The sequence below is a fragment of the Lissotriton helveticus genome, chromosome 1_1 (genome assembly GCF_964261635.1).
Source record: "Lissotriton helveticus chromosome 1_1, aLisHel1.1, whole genome shotgun sequence".
In the NCBI taxonomy this organism is placed as follows: domain Eukaryota; kingdom Metazoa; phylum Chordata; class Amphibia; order Caudata; family Salamandridae; genus Lissotriton; species Lissotriton helveticus.
In genome coordinates, this window is record NC_136057.1 from 1,010,477,913 (window position 1) to 1,010,502,386 (window position 24,474).

Here is a 24,474-nt window from a genome sequence, read left to right on the forward strand (position 1 = left end):
AGAGGGTTGAGGAGATGGTGCAGTATATTAAGACTAACTTGTAGTTTTATAGAGAGTAGCAGAAGTAGACGTTAGAAATAGTTATAATGTAAAGGTAGTATACTGTAAGTAAACTGTAGGTGCACAGAATTGTAGTTATATGGAGGGTATATGTTAATGAAATGTGAGGGATTGCAGGAATAAAACGGACGAGCAGATACTACTAATATAATGGGGATGTTTGTTGATCTTACTGGTATTGGGGGGGAGCTGTAGATGTGGCAATGTTTGTGAATAGAAGAAGCAGAAATGGTGCCAGTGAGACGGCCACTGAAGTTCCCTTGCGAGAGTTTTAACACTTGTATTGAACAACAAAGCAGGAAACTAATTAATGTGGCATGGCACCAGTTGCAAGAAAAACACATTCTGTTTTATAACAGCGGATGCTAGCGCGTGTTTATGAGCATGTTTGCAAGATAACCTAGTCAATGTAAGAAGGCAGCACAAGAATTGTTGTAATTTTAGATAGCACATGTACGGAATTGTAGTTTAATAAGACGCTTAACAGGATTAGAAAACACGGACATAAAAAATTTAATGTAACGGAGAGTTAATAGGAGGGTAAAGCACAGTGTGATTAAGTTGTAATTTAATGGGGAACAGCAGAGCTAGACGATAGAGGTTTAGACTTGTAATTTATAGGGGAACATGGCATAGTAAAGTATAGGTATATAGCAGTGGGAACTTGTTAAGGGACTTGTAGAGAAGTGAAAATGTTTGCAAATGCAACATAATATACACGGTGTTAAGATAGCAATGCTGTTAGGTACAATGCCCACTAAGGGCATATAATTGCAGCATGATAAAAGTGTTGTCTGTAAGTAAGCGGAGGGAACGGGGCGGTAGCTACATAAAAATAGTGCAGTCTTGAAATAGACAGATAGTATGCTGTTCGTAAATTGGATTGGTGGCTGGGCTAATGTTTATGGGTTAAAGGACTAAGTGCGATAAGAGTAATAACAGTATTAGAGCATAGGGGCTATGTGTATTGCTAAAGTAAATATAATACATTAATATGCACGGCAAAAGATCATGTTTCCCTAATAAAAGCACCAGTAAGTAATGTAAAAATGTAAATAGATACTGCGAAGGCATGCCAAATACAGCAAAGATTTCATTGCCACGGGGCATGTTAATTTCAAATTAAACATGCGACTAGTAAGGCATCTGCCACACTCTGTAATTTTTTTTTTAGAGTGAGAACAGGTACGGACTTGTAGTTTGCTAAAAAAGTTTATAAGAGGCTTACGATGGCAGAGGAGAGGCACGTAATTGGAGCTTAATGGAAGGTATGACTATAGACTACAGGGGCAGTGATTGAAGGCTTGGAAAACGAACTACGGTGAACTGAATGTGATAGGTAAATACATACAGCAAACACGTATACAATAAGTTGAAGTACTGTATTTTGACGACACAACTAACAGAAATGAAGCAGGGAAGCACGTGTTGCACTGTAACAGAAGTAATATAAAAGTGAAGTGTAAGTACATAATGTATGTGTATTACTGGAAAGAAATATATGAATGTTAAGAAGCATGCTCAAAACTAATCTCTATAATAAAAAATAGCACGTAAAGTGATACATGAAAAACATACATAATAGGGTGAAGCAGTTTTTGCCACGTAGGCACGTTAGTAAAAAAAAGCACACATGATGCTAGTAAAAGAACTGCTACATGGTGTTTTTTACATTGAACAAGGCTACGGGCTTGCAGTTTTATGAGAAGCTATATAAGTGTGAAAAGAGAGGCATTGAAGTGTAGTTGAACGAGATAGTTGACGAGATGGTACAGCATATTATGACGGAGTTGTAGTTTTATAGCGAATAGCAGAAGTAAACATCAGAATACTCAGCTATAATGTGAAGGAGGCATGCTGAAAGTAAACTATAGGGGCATGGAATTGTAGTAATGTGGACGGTATGGCAGTGTAAAGCAGAATAGCATAAGTTGTAGTTTAATAGGGACTTATGGAAACACCACAGATTTGTAAGAGAATACGAATTATAGTTATAGTAGAACTGAAGAAATTGCTGCGATTGAAAAGTATATTTACGCGAGGCGCAGAAATTGCTGCAATTGAAAAGTATATGTACGCAAGTTTAGGCAAGAGGTATGAAATAGTATCTTAATAAATGATGGCAAGAGGAGAAATGAAAGACTTGGTATTATAATTTTATAGGAGGATTATTAGAGAGTAAAGCATCTGTTAACATATATGTAATTAAATAGGAGCTGTGTGAAAGGTAGAGTAGTTGGATACGAAGCTATAGTTAAATGAGACGCTTAATAAAGGTAGAAAAGAGGTACGGACTTGTAGTGTGATGGGGAACATAGCAAAGTAAACAGCAGTGACGTGGACTTGTAGTTTGAGAGAGATCATAATGTAATTAAACTATAGAGTTTGGAATAGTTAGTTCAATGGCAGGTATTGTGAGAATAAAGTGGAGGAGCAGAAACTAGTAATTTAATGGGGAGTTTTGTTGAGTGCAGTGGTGTGTGTGAGGGCTGGAGGTGGGGTGGGGAGCTGTAGATTTTGTAATGTTTGTGAGTAGAAAAAGCACACACGGCACCAGTGAGACGGCCATCTAAGTTCTTTTACGAGAGGTGTAACACTTGTGGTGAACAACAAAGCAGGAAACGCCTAAACACGGCATGGCGCTAGTCGCAAGTTGAACACATGCTGTTTTTGAGAATAGTGATTGCTGGCGCGTTTTTATGAGCATGTTTGCAAGCTAACCTAGTAAATGGAGGAAGGTAACACACGTATTGCTGTAATGTAAGAATGCAAATGGGAACATTTAACGAAGCAGTAACACTATTGTATAATGTCAAGCTCAGCAAAAGGAATATGAATGAGACAACCTGAGTAAGTAAAACAGCGACGTAAATAGATAGAACAATAAAATGCACAATACGGCAAAGCAGCTATTGGTATGGAGGTGTATTTGTTACGGAGAATTATTAATAGCAAAAGTACACATAGCGCTAGTAAGACAACGGCTGTAAGTGTATATTTTTATTGGCGGACATAGGTATGAACATGTAGTTTACTAAAAAGCGTAAAAGTGTTTGAAGATACGGGCATATAATTGTTATTTAATGAAAAGTTAACAGGAGGGTTAAACACACGGTGATTAACTTGCAATAATGAGTAATAGCAGAAATAGACTATAGAAGCACGGAGCTGCAGTTTAAAGGAAAACATAAAATGGTAAGCTATAGCTGCCTGAAATTGTAGTTTAATTGAAGGTATAACGAGGGCCCATTGCAAGAGCATGAGGTTGTATTTTAATGGGCCGTGTGCGAGGAAGCACAAAGCTGTACTATTATCTGAAATATAGTAATAAGAGAGGTGTTAACTTGAAGTAGATTTCGCGCGGCACAAACAAAGGAGCACGAAATGGTAGCGTAATAGACTTAATGTGAAGGAGAAACTGAAAGGCTTTGAACTATAGATTTCTGAATGTGTAAGTGGGGGTAGAGCAGTTGCAAATGAATGTCTAGTGCAATTGGAGTTTTGAGAAGGTAGATTAGACAGGCACGAAGCTATAGTTAAATGAGAGACTGCAGAAAGCTTTAAGAAAGGCACAAAATTGCAGCTTAATGAGATCTATGGTAAAAATTGACGACTAGGGCAAACATGGAACTGTAGTGTTATAGAAGGCATAGTGAGGGCGAATTCCAAGACCACTGCATTGTAGTTTAAAAGGGACGTGGTGAGGAAGCACAAAGTGTAGTATTATGCGTATTATAGAAACAGGAAAGTGAAAGGAATGATTGTAATATTGAAGCAGGTTTAACACATTGTAAAAGAAGAGACATGAGATGGTAGCATACAACAATGCAGTTAAGGTGAAAAGTGTAAGGCTTAAAATAAAGTTTTTACGGGAGGCTTAATAGGGATAGTTAAAAAGGAAAGAGTACCCTTCTAGTCACACCCACAGGAACAGGGTAATAATGCAAAAAAGGAATTGAGTGTTCCCTGGGTTATTGATTCAAATGGGGAACCAAGTCATTCATTCATCTCACTATATTGTCACTCAGCCTATTCATCAACTCTGTACTATAGTAGAACCACAAAAACATAGATTTTGTGTACAAAAACTTCAGAATTTTTATAATAACATTTTTTGTTTAAAAAAGTATTCGATACATTGTAAGACATAAAATCTTCACAAATGGTTAAAAACAATTACCGTCTGTTCAGTGGTGCCTAGATTTCGGTGTTTTTTTTGGTCAAATACATAGGCACAAAGATACACAGATCAACACACTTTGCAATAAGAAACAATTATAAAATATACACAATCAATACATCCCCAACGGGGTAGTCGACGCGTTTCGGTGGTTATGGCAATAAGCCCCACCTTCCTCAGGACAATTCTGATGTACACATATATCTGTAAACAGAAAATACCAATGTAAGAGTACATTCACAATATAATGAACAACTTTATCTCTTCTTTATCACTCATTTTTGTACTTGTACATCTTTATTTTGTGGTCCCACTATGCACTTACATCACTGTGATAGCCCTTAGAACCAACCCCCTTAAGGATCAATATGGACTTAGACAGATAGGCTCATATAACCATGCATACATTCATTTCCCTCAACTTAAGCATCACGCAATCAATAGGATTGTATACCTCTTAAAAATATCCCTTTCTGTTCAGGACATCTATGTGAAGTAAAACTTCTTTGGCGGCTTATTGAAGTCTCGCTCTACCAACAAGAAAGAATTTATTATTAGATGGATCGTTAATCTAGCTCTCGAGTTTTAGGCTTACTGAAATCCCTCAATGTCCTACCTTTTGTTTTTAGGCAGGGTACTTAATTTTGCTCACGGTATGTATCCTTTCTCATTTCTGGCAGTTACGTTCAATTCTGCCCTGTGGGGAAGCAGTTAATCACATTAAGTTCCCCCTCCATTGTTATTATTATAACTAGTAACTAGGTTGTCCTATCACGTTACACACCTTAGTTAGGGTAATCAGACGTTTAGATCGGTGTAGTCTTCTGTTTGTTTGTCTCAATTATTTTGAGTTTATTTATTCTGTAAAATTAGAATAATTCCTTTTAGTTGCATGATTACGCCCTTTTTTTTGCAACCCACCAGTCACAAGAGAACCTCACTCACCTATTATTCTTGAGTTCTTTCAGGAATTGGTATTCTCAGTTAACCATTTTTGTTTTGAGATTTTGCTGATTCCAACTCTAGAGAAAGCATGAGTGTACATTAGTGACTTCCCTTTCTAATTTTTAGGAGTCTTTTTACACTTCCATATTCGTTCTTGCTCTCACCTTTTGGTATCAGGTCTGAGTTCCTGATGTGGTTAAACCCACGTTACTTCTGCTGCGAATTGGACTTCCTTCAATTGTCCTTCTTGCAGGGGGCTCTATGAGAAAATGTCATATCAATAGGGATAGACCAGCTGCGAACAAATTAGTAATGTAATGGAAGTGTAGTGAAAGGTATAGCAGAGGGGCAGGAAGCTACAATTGAAAGAGAGGCCCCACAAGGGTAAACTGTAAGGCTATAAACAATTGTTTTTTCAATGGCTAAGTGGAAGTAGAGCATTTGCAAATGAATTTGTAGTGTAATGGGTGTTTTTAAAAAGTAGATTAGACAGGCATAAAGCTATAGTTAAATGAGAGTGTACAAGGGTGGAAGAGAGGGCCACAATTGCAGTTTAATGAGAGGCATGGTATAAATAGACGACTGGGGCAAACTTGGACTCGTACTGTTATGGAATGTATAGTAAGTAAGTGTGAATTACAAGACCACAACATTGTATTTGAAAAGGGGCGTGGTGATGAAACACAGAGATGTTGTATAATATGAATTATACAAACAGGAAAGTTAAAGGAATGATTGTAATATTATATTAGATTCGATGCAGCGTAAAAGAAGAGGCACGAGATGTTAGCATAATAAGAGGCATTTAAGGTAAAAAGTGTAAGATAATATATTTTATTGGCAGGCTTAATGGGGGTACATCAGCTGCGAACAAATTAGTAATATATGGAAGCTATTGCAAACTACATCAGAGGGGCACAAAGCATCAATTAAAGGAGAGACCCACACGGGTACGTTAATAAGAAAAGCATACATAGCGCTAATAAGACATGTGCTTACAGTTTTTGTGTTTATAGTAAGAACAGGTACTGACGTGTAGCAAGAAGTTGTAGCTAAATGAGACGCTTAATAAAGATCGAAAAAAGGAACCAACTTGTAGTTTGACGAGTGATATGGCCAAAGCCAACAACAATTGGAAAAGCAATGAGAATAGCACAAGCTTAAAAACATGAAGTACAGCAAAGTGTATTTAATAGGTAAATGCAAACAGCCAACACTACGGCGTTGTAGTATAATAGGGACTTTGCGAGGAAGCACAGATAAGTAATATAATATGAATTGTACGAACAGGAAAGTTAAAGTAATGATTGTAATTTGCAAGTAGATTTGATGCGTGTTAAAGGAAGAAGCAGGATATGAGTAAAATAGAAAAAGTGGCAAGGGGAAAACTGTGTGGCTTAAAAATATATTTTGGTTGGAGTTTCAGTGGGGGTATAATACGGCTAGTCCATGCTGTATTTTTTAACAGCGTACACGGGTATGGAGTTGTAGTTTGATGGAAATGTTGTTTGTGTTTGAAGATACAGGCATAAATTGTTATGTAAAGGCAGAGTTAACGGAAGAGTAGAGCACCGTGTGATTGACTGGTAATGATATGGGGAATGGCCAAAGTAAACGATAAAGGCATGGAGCTGTAGTTTTAAGGGGAACATGTTATAGAAAACTATTGGTCTATGGAATAGTAGTACTTGTAAGTTTATGTTGTATATTTTCAACAGTGGACATGGGAATGGACTTGCAAAGGTTTTTACAGTTTGAAGATACAAGCACAGATTGTTATGTAATATCCGAGTTAATGGAATGGTAGACTACTGTGTGATTGCAATTTAATTATATGGGGAATGGCAGAATATTGTTACATGGAATAGTAGTATTATTGAAGATGATGCTGTATTTTTTTAACAGTGTACACGGGTATGGACCTGCAGTTTCATGCAAAGGCTTATAGGGTTTGAAGTTTAGAGTTATAGATTCTTATGTGATGGCACAGTTAATGTAAGGGTAGAGTACCGTATAATTAACTATTAATTTTATGGGGCATGGCAGAAGTAAACGATAAAGAGACGGAGCTGAGTTTGAAGGGGAAAGTGATATAGTAAAGTATTTGTGCATAGAATAGCAGTGTTTTTTAAGATATAGTAAGTGTAAAGTAAAGAGCACAACGTTGTTGTATAATAAAGAGTTAATGAGGAAACACAGAGAAGGACTATAATGTTAAGAATAGGAACAGTAAAGTTAAACAAGTGATTGAAATGTTTTGAGTAGATGTGATGCGTCTTAAAGGAAGATGCACGCTATGGTAGTATAATAGAAATGCTGTTAAGGAGAAAACTGTAAGGTTTTAAAGAACATTTTTACGGAAGGTTTAGTGGGTGTATATTATCTGCCATAAAATTTAAAGGGTAATGGGAGCTTTTGGCAAACGTAGAGTGAACGTGCACGAAGCTATAATTAAAAGCGAGGGTGCCCAAAGGTACGTTTATGTGAAGCATACAGAGGGGCAGTAAAACATTCACCGCACGCTGGTATTGTTAATAGCGAGACCATGTACGGACATGTACGCCGAAGCAATAGTAAAATGAGACGCTTAAGAAATTTAGAAAAGAGACCCATACTTGTAGATTAATGGAGGACATGTTAAAAGTAAACAGTGACAGATACTTTTTAATTTGAGATGGATTATAATGTATGTAAACTATTAAAGAATAAATGTTAGTTAAATGTGAGGTATTGTGGGAATAAAGCAGAGGAGCTGAGACGACTTCTATAATGTGGGATTTTTTTGAGGATACAAATGTGTGTGTGTGGGGGGGAGGTGAGGGAGCTGTACATTTAGTAATGTTTTTGAGTAGACCAAGCACCCAAGGCGCCAGCGAGACGGCCACCCAAGTTCCTTCACGAGAGCTGTAACATTTGTGTTGAACAACAGAGCAGGAAACAAATTAACGCGGCATGACGCTAGGCGCAAGTTTAACACATGCTGTTTTTTTTAATAGTAAATGCTAGCGTGTCTTTATGAGCGTGTTTGCAAGTTAACTTAGTTGATGGAAGAAGGCAGCACCTGAATGGTTGTAATGTAAAAAGTCAAATGCTAACATTTAACGTAAATGTCACACTATTGTCCGATAGCAAGCTTAGCAAAAGAAACATAAGAGCACAACGTTGTTGTTTAATAAAGAGTTGGCGATGAAACACACAGAAGTAGTATAATCTGAATGATAGAAACAGGAATGCTAAATGAATATTTTAAATTTTCTGAGTAGATGTGATGCGTTGTAAAGGAAGATGCACGATATGGTAGCATAATGGAAATGCTGCTAAGGAGAAAACTGTAAGGCTTAAAAGTATATTTGTCCATAAGGTTTAGTAGGGTATATTATCTGCAAACAAATGTAAAGTGTAATGGTAGCTTTTGTGAGAATAGAGTAAACGTGCCAGAAGCTATAATTAAAAGCGAGGGTGCACAAAGGTACGTTTATGTGAAGCATACAGGGCGGCAAGACGCAAGTTTAACACATGCTGTTTTTTTTAATAGTGGATGCTAGCGCGTCTTTATGAGCGTGTTTGCAAGTTAGCCTAGTTGATGGGAGAAGGCAGCCCATGAATTGTTGGAATGTAAAAATGCAAATGCTAACATTTAACGTAAATGTAACACTATTGTTTGATGGCAAGCTGAGGAAAAGAAACATAAGAGCACAACGTTGTCGTTTAATAAAGAGTTGGCGAGGAAACACACAGAAGTAGTATAATGTGAATGATAGAAACATGAACGTTAAATGAATGTTTTACATTTTGTGAGTACATGTGATGCGTTTTAAAGGAAGATGCATGATATGGTAGCATAATCGAAATGCTGCTAATAAAAAACTGTAAGGCTTTAAATAATATTTTTACAGAAGATTTAGTGGGGTTATATTATCTGCAAACAAATGTAAAGTGTAATGGGAGCTTTTGCCAAAGGTAGAGTAAACGTGCACGAAGCTATAATTAAAAGCGAGGGTGCACAAAAGTACGTTTATGTGAAGCATACAGGGCGGCAATGAAACCTCCTCCAACGCACGCTAGTTTTGTTAATAGTGAGACTACGTACGGACATGTACCCCAAAGCTGTAGTGAAATGAGACGTTTCAGAAGGTTAGAAAAGCGACACAGGCTTGTAGTTTAATGGAGGGCATGTTAAAAGTAAACAACAGTGACAGATACTTTTTAATTTGAGATGGATCATAATGTATGTAAACTATTAAAGAATAAATGTTAGTGAAATGTGAGGTATTGTGCAACTAAAGCGGAAAACCCAAGACTCCTACTACCTACTATATTGTGACATTTCCTTAAGGGTACTGGTGTGGGTGGGGGATGAGGGAGGGAGCCGTACATTTTGAATGTTTGTGAGTAGAACGTAACAAAAACATACACAACAGAGCAGAGCAGCTATTGACACAGGGGGTTATTAATAGCAAATGAACATATAACGCTAGTAATACGGCCAGTATATGTGTTTTTCAGTGAACATATTTACGGTCCTGTAGTTTAATAAAAATGTAAACAGATAGTGTAATAGGAATTACAGGGAGAGCAGACGAACACAATGCTATATTTAAGTGAAAGGCTCCACAATGGTACGTTAATAGTAAAAGCAAACATGACGCCAGTAAGACGGGCGCTGAAGCTCAATTGCCGAAAACAAAGCAGGAAAGTAATTAACATGGAGTGGCGGCAGACGCCAGCAAAACACGTGCTGCTCTGTAAAGCTAGCACTGACGCCAGTAAGACAAGTGCTGAAGCTCAGTTGCCGAAAACAATGCAGGAAAGTGATTAACATGGAGTGGCAGCAGACGCCAGCAAAACACGTGCAGCTCTGTAAAGCTAGCACGTGTTCGGAAGCGTGTCCACAAGAAACTAGCTATTGCCTCTAGCAGAGCAGCGGCGCCCAGCAGCAGCTGTACACATCATGCAAGCCCGTCTGCAGAAGTGCGTACACCTGCTCATATCGCCGAAAGCTCTGCGCGTGCCCATCTCCTGTCCCACTTCCACGGCAAGTCCATAACAATAGAGCTCTCTGGCGACATCGCTTTGTGCTGCTTACGCCAGGCTCGACCTAAAAAGGGACTATGACTTAGCCAGCACTGACTCTCCATTGCTCTTCACCCCCATACACGCTCCCGTTCACCATTCCTACCTAAACTCGCTTTCACAACCTCCACCCTCCCTTCCTTTCACAACCCCACCTTTTCTCGCTTTCACAACCCCTGCCGTCTTGACAAAATCAATTGCTCTCCCATAGGCGAGACATATTGGATTTGCCAATGCTTATCTTTTCTTTTGAGGGTTTGTGGTGTCACCTATTCTGTGATTCCTGCTGGTGGGGAGGGGTAGTCAGGGTTGGACAGGCCTTTTATTCCACCGGGCATTTCCATGATGGGCTGAAGTCCTTTGAAACCGGTTCAAGAAAGACAGAACGAGAGAGAGGGAATGCAGAGAGAAAGTTTTCAGAGAAGAAGAGAGAGGAGAGGGAAAGAGAGAGAAGTGGTGAAGAGGCAAAGGGAGCTGGGCTGGATTGTAGTGGCAGCTGGCACAGCTAAGAGAGGTGATGCAAAGCGGGGTGGGGGAAATCAACAGCCGATGGGATAGATACAATTCAATAAAAAAATTAAACCACTTACTCGCTCGCCGCAACGCTGAGCCGGTGATGTGGCAAGTTCAAGTTAAGTGGTTTTTTACTTTTTAAAATGTAATTTTACCTATCCCGTCGTCTGACGACTTCCCCCTGACCCAGCCCCACCCCACCGCTCTTACCTGTCCCACCGCTCTTACCTGTCTCACCGCTCTTACCTGTGCTGGCCGCCACTGCTGGTTTGAGCATTTTCATCAGCGATGCTTTTGGCTTCCTAGACCAGCCATGGGTGTAGTGAGAAAGTATTCAAGGTGTGGCTGGCGATGTTTCGGTGTCACGCACCCTGGTGCCGGTGTTCTTTGGTTGATCAAGAGTGCGGGGAAAGCCAACAATGAAAATAACTGTTGAGGTCATGTGTATGGATAGGAGACGTACACTGAAATGCATTTAAATTCTGTATTTATTTAATTTTTTGACAGAAGAAAGAGAGCCAAGTGAAAATTCATGCTGTATATCCACATTCTTTTTCTCCTATTGTATTTTATTTTGAAATTGTAGGAGTTGTTGAATCAAAACAGTGTCTCTATATTACTAAAATTTGTATTTACCGTTCAGGCTTTTTGTAGAATTATTGCTTGAGCAGACTAAAGATTTTGGTCCTGTGCTTTACTGAAGAACTAACACAAAGTTGTTTTCTGCAATCTGGCCCTCAAATGGAGAATATCTGTTATACTATAAAGGTTACATAGAGGTGGATTAACTTCAGAGACATGCAGGATACTAACTCTCCAGATGGTAGGCAGAAACAGAATACTTTAGAAATCAAAGTGTAAGCTGTATTTTCCCACGTGACCCACAAGACACTGCATGGTTGTACATTACACTTACAACTACAAACAAGCATTGGTAAAGCCAATAGGTCTGGTGTTGGTCGCTAGCCTTTCGCCAATTTTTATTTTGGTTTGTTGGAAGGTAGGAACTTTTTAGCATGGTTACCCCCACTTTTTGCCTGGTATCAGTGTGTTTTTGACTTAGCCTGCTGGGATCCTGCTAATCAGGACCCCCAGCACTTGTGTTCCCTCTTCTAAAATGACTCTGGTATGTTCTTTAGTACATCCACAATTGGATACTGGTGCCCCTTACAAGTATATGGCACTGAGGTACCCAGTGCATAGGTGCACCCGAGATCTTCCATGGGCTGTAACATGTATTGTGCCACCCATGAGAGTCAACTTAAACTGTAACTACAGGTCTGCATTTGCAGCCTGTGTGAGATGGTGCTTGCACCCCTCACAACAGATATACCTTTTCTTATATCTGAGGTCACTGCACTTAAAACCTATAAGTCACCCCTATGGTAGGCTGTTCAGTTCTTAGGGCAGGGTGCTTGGTTATAAGTGGGAAGGTGCCCCTGCAGCAGGACACCCCTAAAAACCCCAGAGATGATTCTCCAGGCTTTGTAAGTACGGTCAGCCATTTTAAGATATATAGTGAACTTCAGTCATTGTGAGATGTGTACATGTTGTAATCATACCCCAACAGCGATTCTGGTGCTGGAAGTATGACCCCCATGTACTGGTGGGCTCACTAGGCGAACCCCTGTACTCCCGATAATAGCCTTTCAGGGTATGCCAGCAAGCTAATGCTGCTGCCGACCTCAGACACAATTCTGCTCTTCTGCTGCTGAGCTGAGCTGGAGCCGGGGAAGGTAGAACAATAGGTTTCCTGTCACAGGGAGGTGTGACCACCTCCCAGACAGGACTTAGTTTATTGGGCTGGTTTGGGGTTCCTTTCCAGGGCCACCAGACTGCATTGAAGGGCACAAGTGGTGCCCTCCTTGCATATTCCGGTTTGAACCAGTTCAGGAACCCTTGGTTCCCGCTGTTTCACAAAACTGGACAAAAAACCGAGGAGTATCCTCCCCTTTGTCCAGCCCCTCCTCTGGGAGGGACCTCGGGGTCATTCCAACCCTTTTCTTTGGTATTTATGGGATACCCTGTGGGTGGGTCCTCAGATTTGTCATGGACCAAGAATCTTCGACTGTCTGGACACCTGAACTTCATTGGACTTCGAGTGGAACCGAGACTGCAACACAAAATACTCCAGCTGCTCCTAGCCTCGATGAACTTTAAGTCTTCTGCCTTGTCTGTGTCTGTGCTCCATCAACTTTCTCCAGAAGACCTCTGGGTATCAAGGACATCAGTAGTAATCTCCCTTGGAGTGAAGGAGTCACTCCCTTGCATCTGCAGGCACTGCATTGAAGCTGACCGGTCTGCTGCTTCTGACGTCCTACAGACTTCCCAAGGCTCAGCAACACAGGTGGTGGTTCTGTAGCTCTACAGAGGCCTGACTTGTCTTTCCTGCAATTTAGAGGATAGTATCCCTTGTCAGAGCTGCTGGAAACGGACCCCTATGTACTGCGTTGATTCGCTGCTGCCAAAGCCTGTTGGATATGCATTCCAGAGATCGTCAAGCTACAGGAAGCCTCAGCCTCAAGCATCTTATCCCTTGAAGATCGGCGTCCTTCCAGTAGTCCTTGAATCATGGGCCTTCATCTTTAATGTACTGATTGAGATCATCTTGTGACTCCTGTGCCCCCAGCCTGTGGGTTCTCTTGAGGGTCTTTCTTTGCTGCAGTGGCTCCCCTGCTTCCTCTGGGCCTGCTCTGACTCTCCTGCACTTGGTAAGTCTCCTGCATCCTGCTGGTCCCAACATTTGCATCTTTTCGCTCTCCATGTCAGTTGAGGCTACCAAGGCTTGTTGGTGCTCCCTCTGGACACTGAACACCTACACACCAACATTCGATGTGGGACAGCTCCTGCATGGTTCCACTGCATTGTCTGATCCTCACAGCTGCAGCAACAAGGTCACCGTCGACTCTCCTGAACCTCCCGACATCAGTAGGCATTGTGCTTCCGTGCCTCCTGATCACCTCCAAGTGGCATAGACTCTGTCCCCTCTGCTTGAAGGTTCTACTCTTCATGAATCCAACCTTGGATTCCTCTGGACTTCTTGAGGACTTCTCCAGAGGCATTTCTTCCAAAGACTGCCATTGTCATCTACCGTCAGTTCTGCTGTCACTGCACCCTTATGCACTCAGCTCCCCAGGTGCAGGTAACCTGGTTCCTGGGATATCCACGGGTTGGGTGGCTCTCCAACCTTCTGTCCTCCAAAGGTTTCTTCAGGGTTCTCTGGGAAGGGTCCTTCTAAAGGAAGTGACCCGCTTAGGGTCACTCGGGTCACTCACGACCACCTATCAGCCTTCCATACCAAATGAAGAGTCAGTCAGTGATATATTTAGTCAGGTACACTTGAGCGGAGCCCGGTCTGCCCAGTCTCTTAGGAGTGCTGGAGAGGGGACTGGCATCAGAAAACATAGAGATACATTATGTACAATTCAGATCCAGTAAAGGCACTCCCACAATGGAATTTTCCAGGCAGATGCAGCTAGAACAAAAAGGAACAGGAGGATAGGTTTTGATTCAAAGGCCGGGCTCACACTATCTCTTACTGAAGGTCATTCTGTCCGTGCCTGCCACAAGACTGGTGAGAGAAGGCCTCTATCTAGTGGGAAAGGTATGCGTTAATAAGAACAGTGTATTCATTAGCAGAGCAATGCCGAACCTTGAAGAAGCAAAACATACCAGGAGCCATTTCTCGGAAGGGCGAAGATTAATTTTAATCATGGTTCAAAATGGCAGCCAAACATAAAATGGTGCCACGAACGCTAATTTTACATAGAACAGTGCGCAAGCAGAAAGAATATAACATTTGCATTTCAATACTTCTTTAAAAATGCAACCACGACTTCTCTATTGACTCCTATTGTGTATGAGGCTGTGTTTCCACTCTGCAGACAGCCTCCGTGGGATTCCTGGGTACTCACCTTAGGTGGTTCCTGGTTCTCCCAGCTCCTCTGAGTCTTCTGGTCCAAATCCCATTCGTCTTTGCAGATCGCATTCAACTTTCTTAGTATGTGGTTTGGTTTCCCCTGGACACCAGTGTACATTTGTGCTACTTACCTGATTTCTTTAACATATTTTCATCTGTATTGGTGATATATCTGGGTAGGAGATATAACAATGTGTTAGTGATTGTGTGTGTAATAAATATAATTATTTTTCATTTACACTGTGTGGTCCTTTTTCATTTAATCTACACTGTTGATTAAACGTAGTAAAATAAAATGCTTTACACTCCTTGAAGATAGGCCTGAAGGCTGCTCTCCACAGCTGCCACTTTGAGAGCCTAAGGTTATCAAAGATTACTAAAATCACTGTAAGGGTTGCCTGGATTGGTGCAAAGTGCACCACTCCTTTGCGTGTGCGCCATATACTAAGCCAGCCTCCTACACTTTTGTAATGGTTTTAGCAAACATTTTTGTTCAGGAAGCTGCTGGGCCTTATCCAATGTAAAATTAAAGCATTGGCTGAAGACAAAAATGTGTTTTGATCTCCAAAAAGCACATTTTACCTAGTACTCCCTGTCAATGAAAGGAACTATTTTCAATGTGGATGTACTCCTTGTGAAATGTTAGCATGCTGTACCTCGTGGTGAAGTTAACCAATTGCTGAAATGGGCTGGCACACTGCCCTTTGGCAGACCAGTGGATGAAGTCTGACTGAAAACCCACATAAATACCTTTTTTATATACACAATTTTAGTAAAAACAAACGATCTTGACTAACACATACATAAAAATGCTAATCGGTTTGGTACTGGCAGCTTTCCTCTTGCTTTGTGAAAGAAGGCAGTAAGAAAATAAGGGAAGAAAGAAAGCAAAAAGAAGGCAGGAAGAAAGGACGAAAGGAAGAACAAAGGCAGGAAAAAAGCAAGAAAGAAGGAAAGAAGTCAAGAATGAAGGCAAGATCAAAGCAAGAAAGAAAAAGAAAGGAAAAAAGCAAGAAGGAAAGAAGATATTTCTTAATCCAGAACAGTTTCAAATGGGTACAATCTATTAAACTGTGAAATAGTAGTAGTCACATAGACAAAAGGCACTCCAAAAGCAATTTACAATACCATTGGCAGGACAAAGGAACTGATAAGGCTGGAATATTACCTTAGGCTCTAAACAGAAAGGCAAGACTAAAGTAATCATATAGTAAAAACAAATACACTGGCACCAAGGGGACTACTTGGTGTGTGGATATGTTCATTATGAAAGAGAAAAATGTAGTCATTCAACGTAATATTAACCAGTGGCTAAGTATGCTGAACCATTGCTCCATGCTCTATGCGTAGTGAAAGCCCCTTTAAGTATATTATACATACATTTTTTTGTAAAATTAAAGTGTCTTCGCTAATGCCAGACAAAAAAATTGGGTTTATTGTCGAAATTCCCAATCTGTAGTTTAGAGATTAAGGACAGATTTATGGCTAAAAACCCACCAGAGGACTAGGAAAATCCGCCAGTATGTAAAACTTTCCACCATTGGGTCAGTGGTGGACACATAACTGTCTTTAAGGCAGTCAAGGGAGAAAATGATTTTCGATCTGTACATTTGTCATGTGCAGAAAAAAAATGTAATGAGTTTAACCAAACTTAAAACCAACAGAGTTCCCATCAGGTTGAAATCCGCCGGATTGGGGGTTCTGCATACGCGTAGATATGTTGCAATTACTTTACGTTAATTATATTTCTCCAAATGTTACTTTTACCCAGATTAATTACACATGAGACATGATGTGTAATTAATCAGGGCAAAAGCTCCATTCGGAGGTCCTGTATGATGATTGCGAAAGGCGCCCTCATTGCAGTAAATGGCTTCCTGAATTGTCTGTGATATAGAAAGGAAGGATGACTGACGTGAAACAAGCAGAGGTCAGATGTAGGCGAATGTTTGTTTTTACACAAATTACTTTGAAAGAAAGTACCTCTACTGTGTTTGTAATGTCTGTCTGTCTTAACGTTTTTACAGAAGAAGAAACAAGCAGCTCTGAAGAGCAACTGAAAAGGTACCTATATTTGTCACTGTTGACAATGCCCGTGGCTCTGATTGTTGCAGCTGCATCAATAGTCGTCTTCAGAAACCACCGAAAGAGGCCAAGTGAAGAAGGTATGGAAAGTGTTTCAAGCACTCCACATGTAAATGTGAGAGCAGAGTGTATGCCACCGGAAACAATTCATTGTCCGCCTATATTTAACATCGCTAAAGAGTAGATTCTGCCTCTAGCAAAAATATGTAATGGTTACCTTGCCAGATTATCCCTGTTTTCTAGTATCATTAGACATTGAAAGTCTATATACTTGTATACCACAGGATGCTACCATTAAGGTGATAACTGAGACTTTGGAACAATCTACATGGGACTACACCACCTCATGAACGTTTGTGGTGGAATAAGCTACCCTAGCACTGAAAAACAATTTTTTTGAATATCAAGGCGAAATCTATCTACAGGCCACCGGCACTTCGATGGGCAGCACTTTTGCCCCAGTGTGGCTGGCCAGTACGTCTACGACTTCGAGTGCAGACTCATTCTTTCCCAGTCTAATCCCTTCTCATCGAATGTAACCTTGTGGCAGAGGTACATCGATGATGTGCTGGTTATTTGGAAGGGGACTGAGGAGGTCCTCTTTACCTTTTTTGACTGGGTCAACACATATGACCCACACCTAAAATTCACCCATGAACATGATAAAGAAAAAATCATCTTTCTGGATGTTACTATTTCAAAAGTGGGTAACCAACTACGGACCAAGACCTATCATAAACCTACAGTCAAAAACAACCTCCTACTTTTTTTGAGTTTTCATCCCCGCCCTTTAAGGGAGAATCTCCCCTTCGGGCAATATCTACGTCTCCGATGAAATTGTGGCGAGCTGGCTGACTTCAAGGATCAAGCACGAGATCTCACTGACAAACTGCACTGAAGAGGATATCTAATCAGCTTCTTACGAAGAGCTGCAAAAGGGCGAAGAATCAACACAGGGATGCTCTTCTGGAGGAATACCCAAAAGACCCTCTTGAAAGTATGCCATTAACGTGCGTCACTACTTACAACCCTATTTCCAATGCTGTGAGTCTGTGAACACTGTAAACCTCCTGAGGCGGAAAGCCAGGAGATAGCTGCTTTAATCTTTTAAATATTTTGTGTCCCTCTTTATTCTTGTTGCTTTTAACGCACCTACCTGCCCAGGCTTCACAGGACTCGGTCCTCGGCGCCATTGCCGGCGTGCACTTAGGCCACGCCCCCTTGGAGGCCACGCCCCCTTTTCCTTCAGGTATTTAAGCGCTGACTACTAGCGCCGCCACCAGAACACTGTAAACCTCCTGAGGCGGAAAGCCGGGAGATAGCTGCTTTAATCTTTTAAATATTTTGTGTCACTCTTTATTCTTGTTGCTTTTAACGCACCTACCTGCCCAGGCTTCACAGGACTCGGTCCTCGGCGCCATTGCCGGCGTGCACTTAGGCCACGCCCCCTTGGAGGCCACGCCCCCTTGGAGGCCACGCCCCCTTTTCCTTCAGGTATTCAAGCGCTGACTACTAGCGCCGCCACCAGAACACTGTAAACCTCCTGAGGCGGAAAGCCGGGAGATAGCTGCTTTAATCTTTTAAATATTTTGTGTCACTCTTTATTCTTGTTGCTTTTAACGCACCTACCTGCCCAGGCTTCACAGGACTCGGTCCTCGGCGCCATTGCCGGCGTGCACTTAGGCCCCGCCCCCTTGGAGGCCACGCCCCCTTTTCCTTCAGGTATTTAAGCGCTGACTACTAGCGCCGCCACCAGAACACTGTAAACCTCCTGAGGCGGAAAGCCGGGAGATAGCTGCTTTAATCTTTTAAATATTTTGTGTCACTCTTTATTCTTGTTGCTTTTAACGCACCTACCTGCTCAGGCTTCACAGGACTCGGTCCTCGGCGCCATTGCCGGCGTGCACTTAGGCCACGCCCCCTTGGAGGCCACACCCCCTTGGAGGCCACACCCCCTTTTTTCCTCCTATAAAGTATGTGTATACACCGTACGCGCAGCGGACGGGCGCAGCGGGCGCGCCGTCAGCGCGCCGAAGGCGCGCCTAAGGCAAGCCCGTCTTCGCCCGTCCTCGCCAAGTCATCACCTCTCGCCAGTCCCCCTGCTCAACTTAAACAGACGGCATACCACTATGACACAAATGACCTTCTTGCACTCAACCCGAGTGTACGCTGTGACAAGCTAGAGGGATGCATTGGACAAACTGGTCTCCAGTGTAAAACTTGCAACTTAGCCATAGCTGAACCTTGCCTACCCCGACATAACGCCAAGACAATGAAAGGCACCACTCTCACGATCTCCCAGCTCAACGTCAGATCCCTGGTAAAACATCACCCTGAGGTAAACACTCTCCTGACCGATGAGAACCCAGATATACTATTTTTGTGTGAAACCTGGCTCAAGGATGAACTAACGAGCATCCCAAACCTCACGTTACCTGATGGCTTCTCCATGACTTCCATTAATAGAGACTCTAGAGGAGGTGGCATTGCCGTCATCTATAGATCATCATTTACCTGTCTCTTTCTGAAGGAAGACATCACGGCATGTGAGTGCGCCCGTTTTAAAATTACCACAAGCCCCCATTTCTCCCTTTCTGGCCTCTTTATCTACCGACCCCCGGGGCCCACCTCTAACTTCACTGAGGAGCTTCTAGAGATAGCCCATGCTCTGGTCGCGAGCTCCGCCAATTTCACGATTTTGGGAGATCTCAACCTTCACTTTGATTCCACCTCTGATCCCATTATCAATAATCTTCTAGCGGACTTTTCAGCCCTACAACTGAATCCCCTCATACAAACCGCTACCCACTCTGCTGGTCACTTACTTGACCCAGTTTTTACTAACATCCCGGATGCAAGAGCAGATCCTCCCAGACCCATGGGCTGGACTGACCACTCCCTTGTCACCTTTGCTATACCGGCCACTACCCTACCTAACAGGGCCGCATCCCCCTACTGTCTCAAACGGCCTTGGCATAAGCTCCAAAACAAGGATCTCCATACTATCTTAGGAGAACCCAATTTTGCAACTTCCAATGACATTAACATAACATATGCCGCGTTTCAGGATTGGATCTCAAAAGGGCTTGATACACTTATACCGGCCAGATGGACTAGAGGTCGTAGCACCCCCTCTAACCCATGGTATAACGACAACCTGAAACTTCTTAGGAAAGATTGTAAAAGAGCGGAACGGTGTTGGAGGAAAGAATACAGGGATATGGACAAAATTACCTATCTGACCAAACTCAAATCATACCACAAAGCTATGCGCATTGCCCGCGCATCATTCTACGCCAAGGAAATCGATTCCAGTGCTAACCCCACGAAAACGATTTTTAAACTGGTCCAAAACCTTCAAAACCGCGGCAACCCCGCTTCGTGTATCTCGTCCACTCAGCAATGCGAAGAACTCGCCACCTTCTTTTTTGAGAAAGTGAGGAAGATCTATAATACGTTCCCACAAAACCCTCCTGACTGCATTAGTTCTTCCAACTCGTCCGTTAAGGGCTCCAAACTCACTAGTCTGCCTGCCATCTCTCTTGAGGAGCTAACTAAAATTTGTAGAAAGGTGAAATCCGGGGCCCCTTCAGACCCCATGAGACCGGCCCACTTCCTAGAAGCCTTGGACTTCTTTCTCCCGTCCCTGGCCACACTCCTCAACCTCTCCTTTTCATCAGCTACGGTTCCCACATGCTGGAAACAGGCATGGGTTACCCCCATTATTAAAAAACCCACCCTGGATCCCTCAAAACCTGAGAGCTACAGGCCCATTTCGCTGCTCCCCTGGGTGTCCAAACTGGCTGAAACCCATGCGAACACCGTACTATCAGACCACATGGCCCGAAATAACATCTTGGACCCCTCCCAACACGGGTTCAGGCCTGGGCATAGTACGGAGTCCGCTCTTCTGTCCACCACCGAACATCTCCGGAAGACACTGGACACCGGTCAAAGTGCTGCGCTGATTCTACTCGATCTCAGCGCGGCCTTTGACACGGTCTCCCATAATGTCTTGCTGAGCCGTCTGGAAAACATTGGGATCTGCGACCTAGCCCTTGAATGGTTCCGTTCATTTCTGATGAATAGGTCCTTCCGTGTCTCAGCACCCCCCTTCACCTCCCAAGCCCACTCTATCGGCCAAGGAGTTCCACAGGGCTCTGCTCTAAGTCCCTCCCTCTTCAACCTATATATGCAGCCTCTTGCGGCAATTGCTAAAGAATGGGACCTCACGCTGGTGTCGTACGCAGACGACACACAGCTGGTAATCACCCTCACTGAGGTCCCCTCAACATCTGCCACAAGATTTAGGGACGGACTTGCCGCCGTTGCCCAGTGGATGACGGCTAACTATTTACAACTGAATGCGGGGAAGACAGAGGTGCTGTTTCTGGGTAAGAACCCCAGCTGCTGGAATGACCAGTGGTGGCCCTCCTTGTTAGGCCCCATTCCTCCTCCTAAATCCCTGGTTAAGAATCTCGGAGTATGGGTGGACTCTGCGCTGAACTACCAAACCCATACTAAAAGAGTAGCAGCTACATGTATTGGGCTACTGAGAAGCCTTAATCACATTCTGGGGTTCTTTGACCCCAAAACTCGACAGCTCATAGTCCAATCTACCATCCTTTCCCGGTTGGACTATGCAAGCGTCTTACTGCTAGGGGCCAACAAAGCTGAGAAGGCTCGGCTTCAGCGAATCCAGAATTCAGCGGCGAGGGCGATAGTTGGCCTACCTAGAAAATGCTCTGTTAGAGCCACAATTCATAGACTCCACTGGCTTCCTGTGGAAGCCCGCATCCAATTTAAGGCTCTCATTACTGCTTTTAAAATCCTCAAAACGGATGGCCCCGAACTCCTTCGTCCGCTTCTCACACCCTATACCCCTTCCCGCAATCTTCGCTCCCTGGGTCAACACTTAGTAGTGGTCCCCCGCACGAAATTCTGTCGTGTTGGAGGCCGCTCCTTCAGACTTCAGGGAGCCAAACTCTGGAACTCCCTCCCCCTTCACATACGCTGCCTTGACAACCTGCCCGCCTTTCGCAAAGCAGTCAAGACTCACCTGTTTCCGTTGATGTAAGCTTCTGCCCCCCATCCCCTCAAGTAGGTTATGCTTTGGTTCTTAGCGCCGGGACGCCCCGTTGCTGGGGCAGCTGTCGCGCTCAACAAACCCATAACATATTAACAAAAATTGGAAGGTTCTCAAAAGCAACCAACATGATTGGGAAAAGCCACTTTTTTCCTATAAACGGGCAAGAAGTCTGAAAGATTCCCTGGTACATACACGCCCTAGAAACCAACCTAGAGAAGAAGTTCATACTGTATTGAATACATGGGGCCTCCCCCCCGTCACAGGACATTATCTGTGTGGGGGGTGCAGTGTGTGCCATTTAACCACCAGAACAAAAACTTTGAACCTTGAACCAGGGAAACAATGGCAACAGCGCAGTCACACCAATTGCAACTCTAGCAATGTTGTGTCATTGATCTCATGCCCCTGCGATCTCAAATACATAGGCATGACTACAAGACGTGTCAAACAACGCATCTGCGAGCATTGCAGTAATATAAGATGCCTGAAGAATACTACAAAATTGACGGCGCATTTTTTACAACACAACCACACACCCAATAACATCAGATGGACTATTATAGAACAACTCCATTCGAATAGCGGACCACAAGGAGGACTCTTTGAGAAGGAACAGCGGTGGATTTACCGCCTTTCCACCCACCGTCTAGGGTTCAATGATGACATCCCTTGGGGTTCAGCAATGAGAAAATGATTATCTGATGGGCTTTTTGAACGCATGAGCGAGGTGAAATGACTTATTCAGTTTAATGATAGCAGACCCCTACTCTTTAGACCCTTCAGGTAGGCTTTCACCTTGCTATCATGAAGTCCCTAATGAGAAAGAAAGCGGTGGGGTCAAACATTCCTCGGGCCTACAATCTATTTCATTCTTATTTTTCCTGGGTCTACTATCATGTCCATTATTGCTAGACAATACATAAAAGAGGGTTTACATAATCTATTCCATAATTATGATACTATAGATCATTGAAACAGGTGATAAATGCCCTATAGTGCCTCGTCCCTTTCCACCACTTTCTATGTAGGATTGAGGCTCCTTTTCCATGATGATTATGGGTGCACTTTTTCCATGACAATGACCCTTGATCAACAAAACCCAGCCCTTGTTTTGTTTCACCTATAGGTAAATGAACTAATATCCATTTAGGAACAAATTCCCATTATCTATCTACATCAAGGGCAGAGTATTGCTCGTTCTTTTATAATGGCTTCCTTTCATAATGGTGTAATGAAACTGGCCAAGATGTTTAATCCCCTGTCAATTTCGGGATAGTAAATAAAGTTTCTTTGCATTTGAAATAATACGGAGCAGGGCCCTTTAAGTAACACACGCCGCTGTGTTGTGACTGCGATTATGCAACGCCGGCTCCGTAACGGTGATCACATGACCAGTAACTGTGGCGTTTGTACTTCCGCGTTGAGCACTCGCACCAACGTTCGGGCCGCGGAAGTGCCAGAATTAGGTTGCCGGTGGGGAGCCGTCGAGGTGCAAGTAAGTTTCTGCCCAGGAGCAATCCCTAGGATCACTTTTGTACCTCTGCCAATGGCTTAGACGCTTTTAGTCTTTATAGCGATTTCTGGGAGTTTACATGGAGTTTCTCTTCGTTTGATAGATAACCCTTGACATAAAGAGATCCCCTGCCGCTGTGCCCAGGTAGCAACGTAATCTAACGTTAGAAGTAAGTGCAGTACCTCAGCGCCATGACTCTATGTGTTTTTTGACGGAGGACCCGCTTTCCCAGCTGTGGGGAGATGGAGCATTCACTTCGGGGTAGAATAATTTTCTGATTTTTTGGTTGCCACATAGAAAGGGGCCGGACAAACTGTTCTGACATAATGTTTGAGAACAAGTTGTAATTGAAGCATACTAGATATATAGATGCAGTGGTTAAATGGAAATTCCACATCACTAGCAGTGGATGATTAGAGACGGGTCCATTTAAGGCCCGCTTTATGTTTTTTTCCGAAATAACCTTTGGAAAATATCAGCCCTATACTTTTAAAGCTCGTAGTATAAGGAAGCACACAAGGGTGTTTGGGTCTTTGGATGTTTTTCACTTCGCAAATTGCACGTGTTCACAAAAATGTCGGAAATGTTGTTTTTGTTGTCTGTTTGAAAAAAACTTTTTTCTTTCAGAGTTGTAGGCCTTGAAAATACTGAGAGAACCTACACTGGGTAGAACCGTGAGTTTACCTATACACACATCCCCAAGGTTAGGGTACGCCTTAGGGTGCGTATACCGCCTGAGGAGTTTTTATTTTTATGTTGGTCCTGATGAAAGCTTTGCTGAGCTAGCACATAAAAGCAGAAACATGTCGACCTCTTCACTCCATAGGATACATTTGTTTCGAATTTATGACCATTAGTGTCCGATTCACTTGGTTTTAATGATCGTGGTCTGACCCTTCATTAAAGTTTCATTGGGGATCAGTCTGCCATCTTTTAACTCACTATTTAATCAATCCTTCTGAGCACCATTTCACACTTTCGATACATACCAGCTCCGCTGCAACTCAGGCGTGGTAGCACACCAGGGAGACATACGGTCTCCTTGGCGGAACCCTATGATGAAGCATGTCATCAACTATGTTGGTGAGTGAGGGTTC

At 42.7% G+C, this 24,474-nt stretch overlaps 1 protein-coding gene across 3 annotated transcripts in view; it reads left to right on the top strand.

Annotated features, from left to right (window-relative positions):
• The first annotated feature begins 23,273 nt into the window (after positions 1–23,273).
• LOC144820027 (NACHT, LRR and PYD domains-containing protein 1 homolog) overlaps positions 23,274–24,474 on the top strand; it is a 506,013-nt gene continuing 504,812 nt past the window's right edge. The window contains exons 1-2 of one of the 3 annotated variants that reach the window (XM_078677696.1): positions 23,274–23,359; positions 23,481–23,546. Coding sequence is in view for 2 of the 3 variants with exons in the window: in XM_078677691.1 (XP_078533817.1) it covers positions 23,620–23,638 (19 nt within the window). In the remaining variant the exon portion in view is untranslated. Of the gene's footprint in view, positions 23,360–23,480; positions 23,547–23,568; positions 23,639–24,474 lie in introns of those variants that run through there. The other 2 variants (XM_078677691.1, XM_078677685.1) reach the window with 2 other exon arrangements.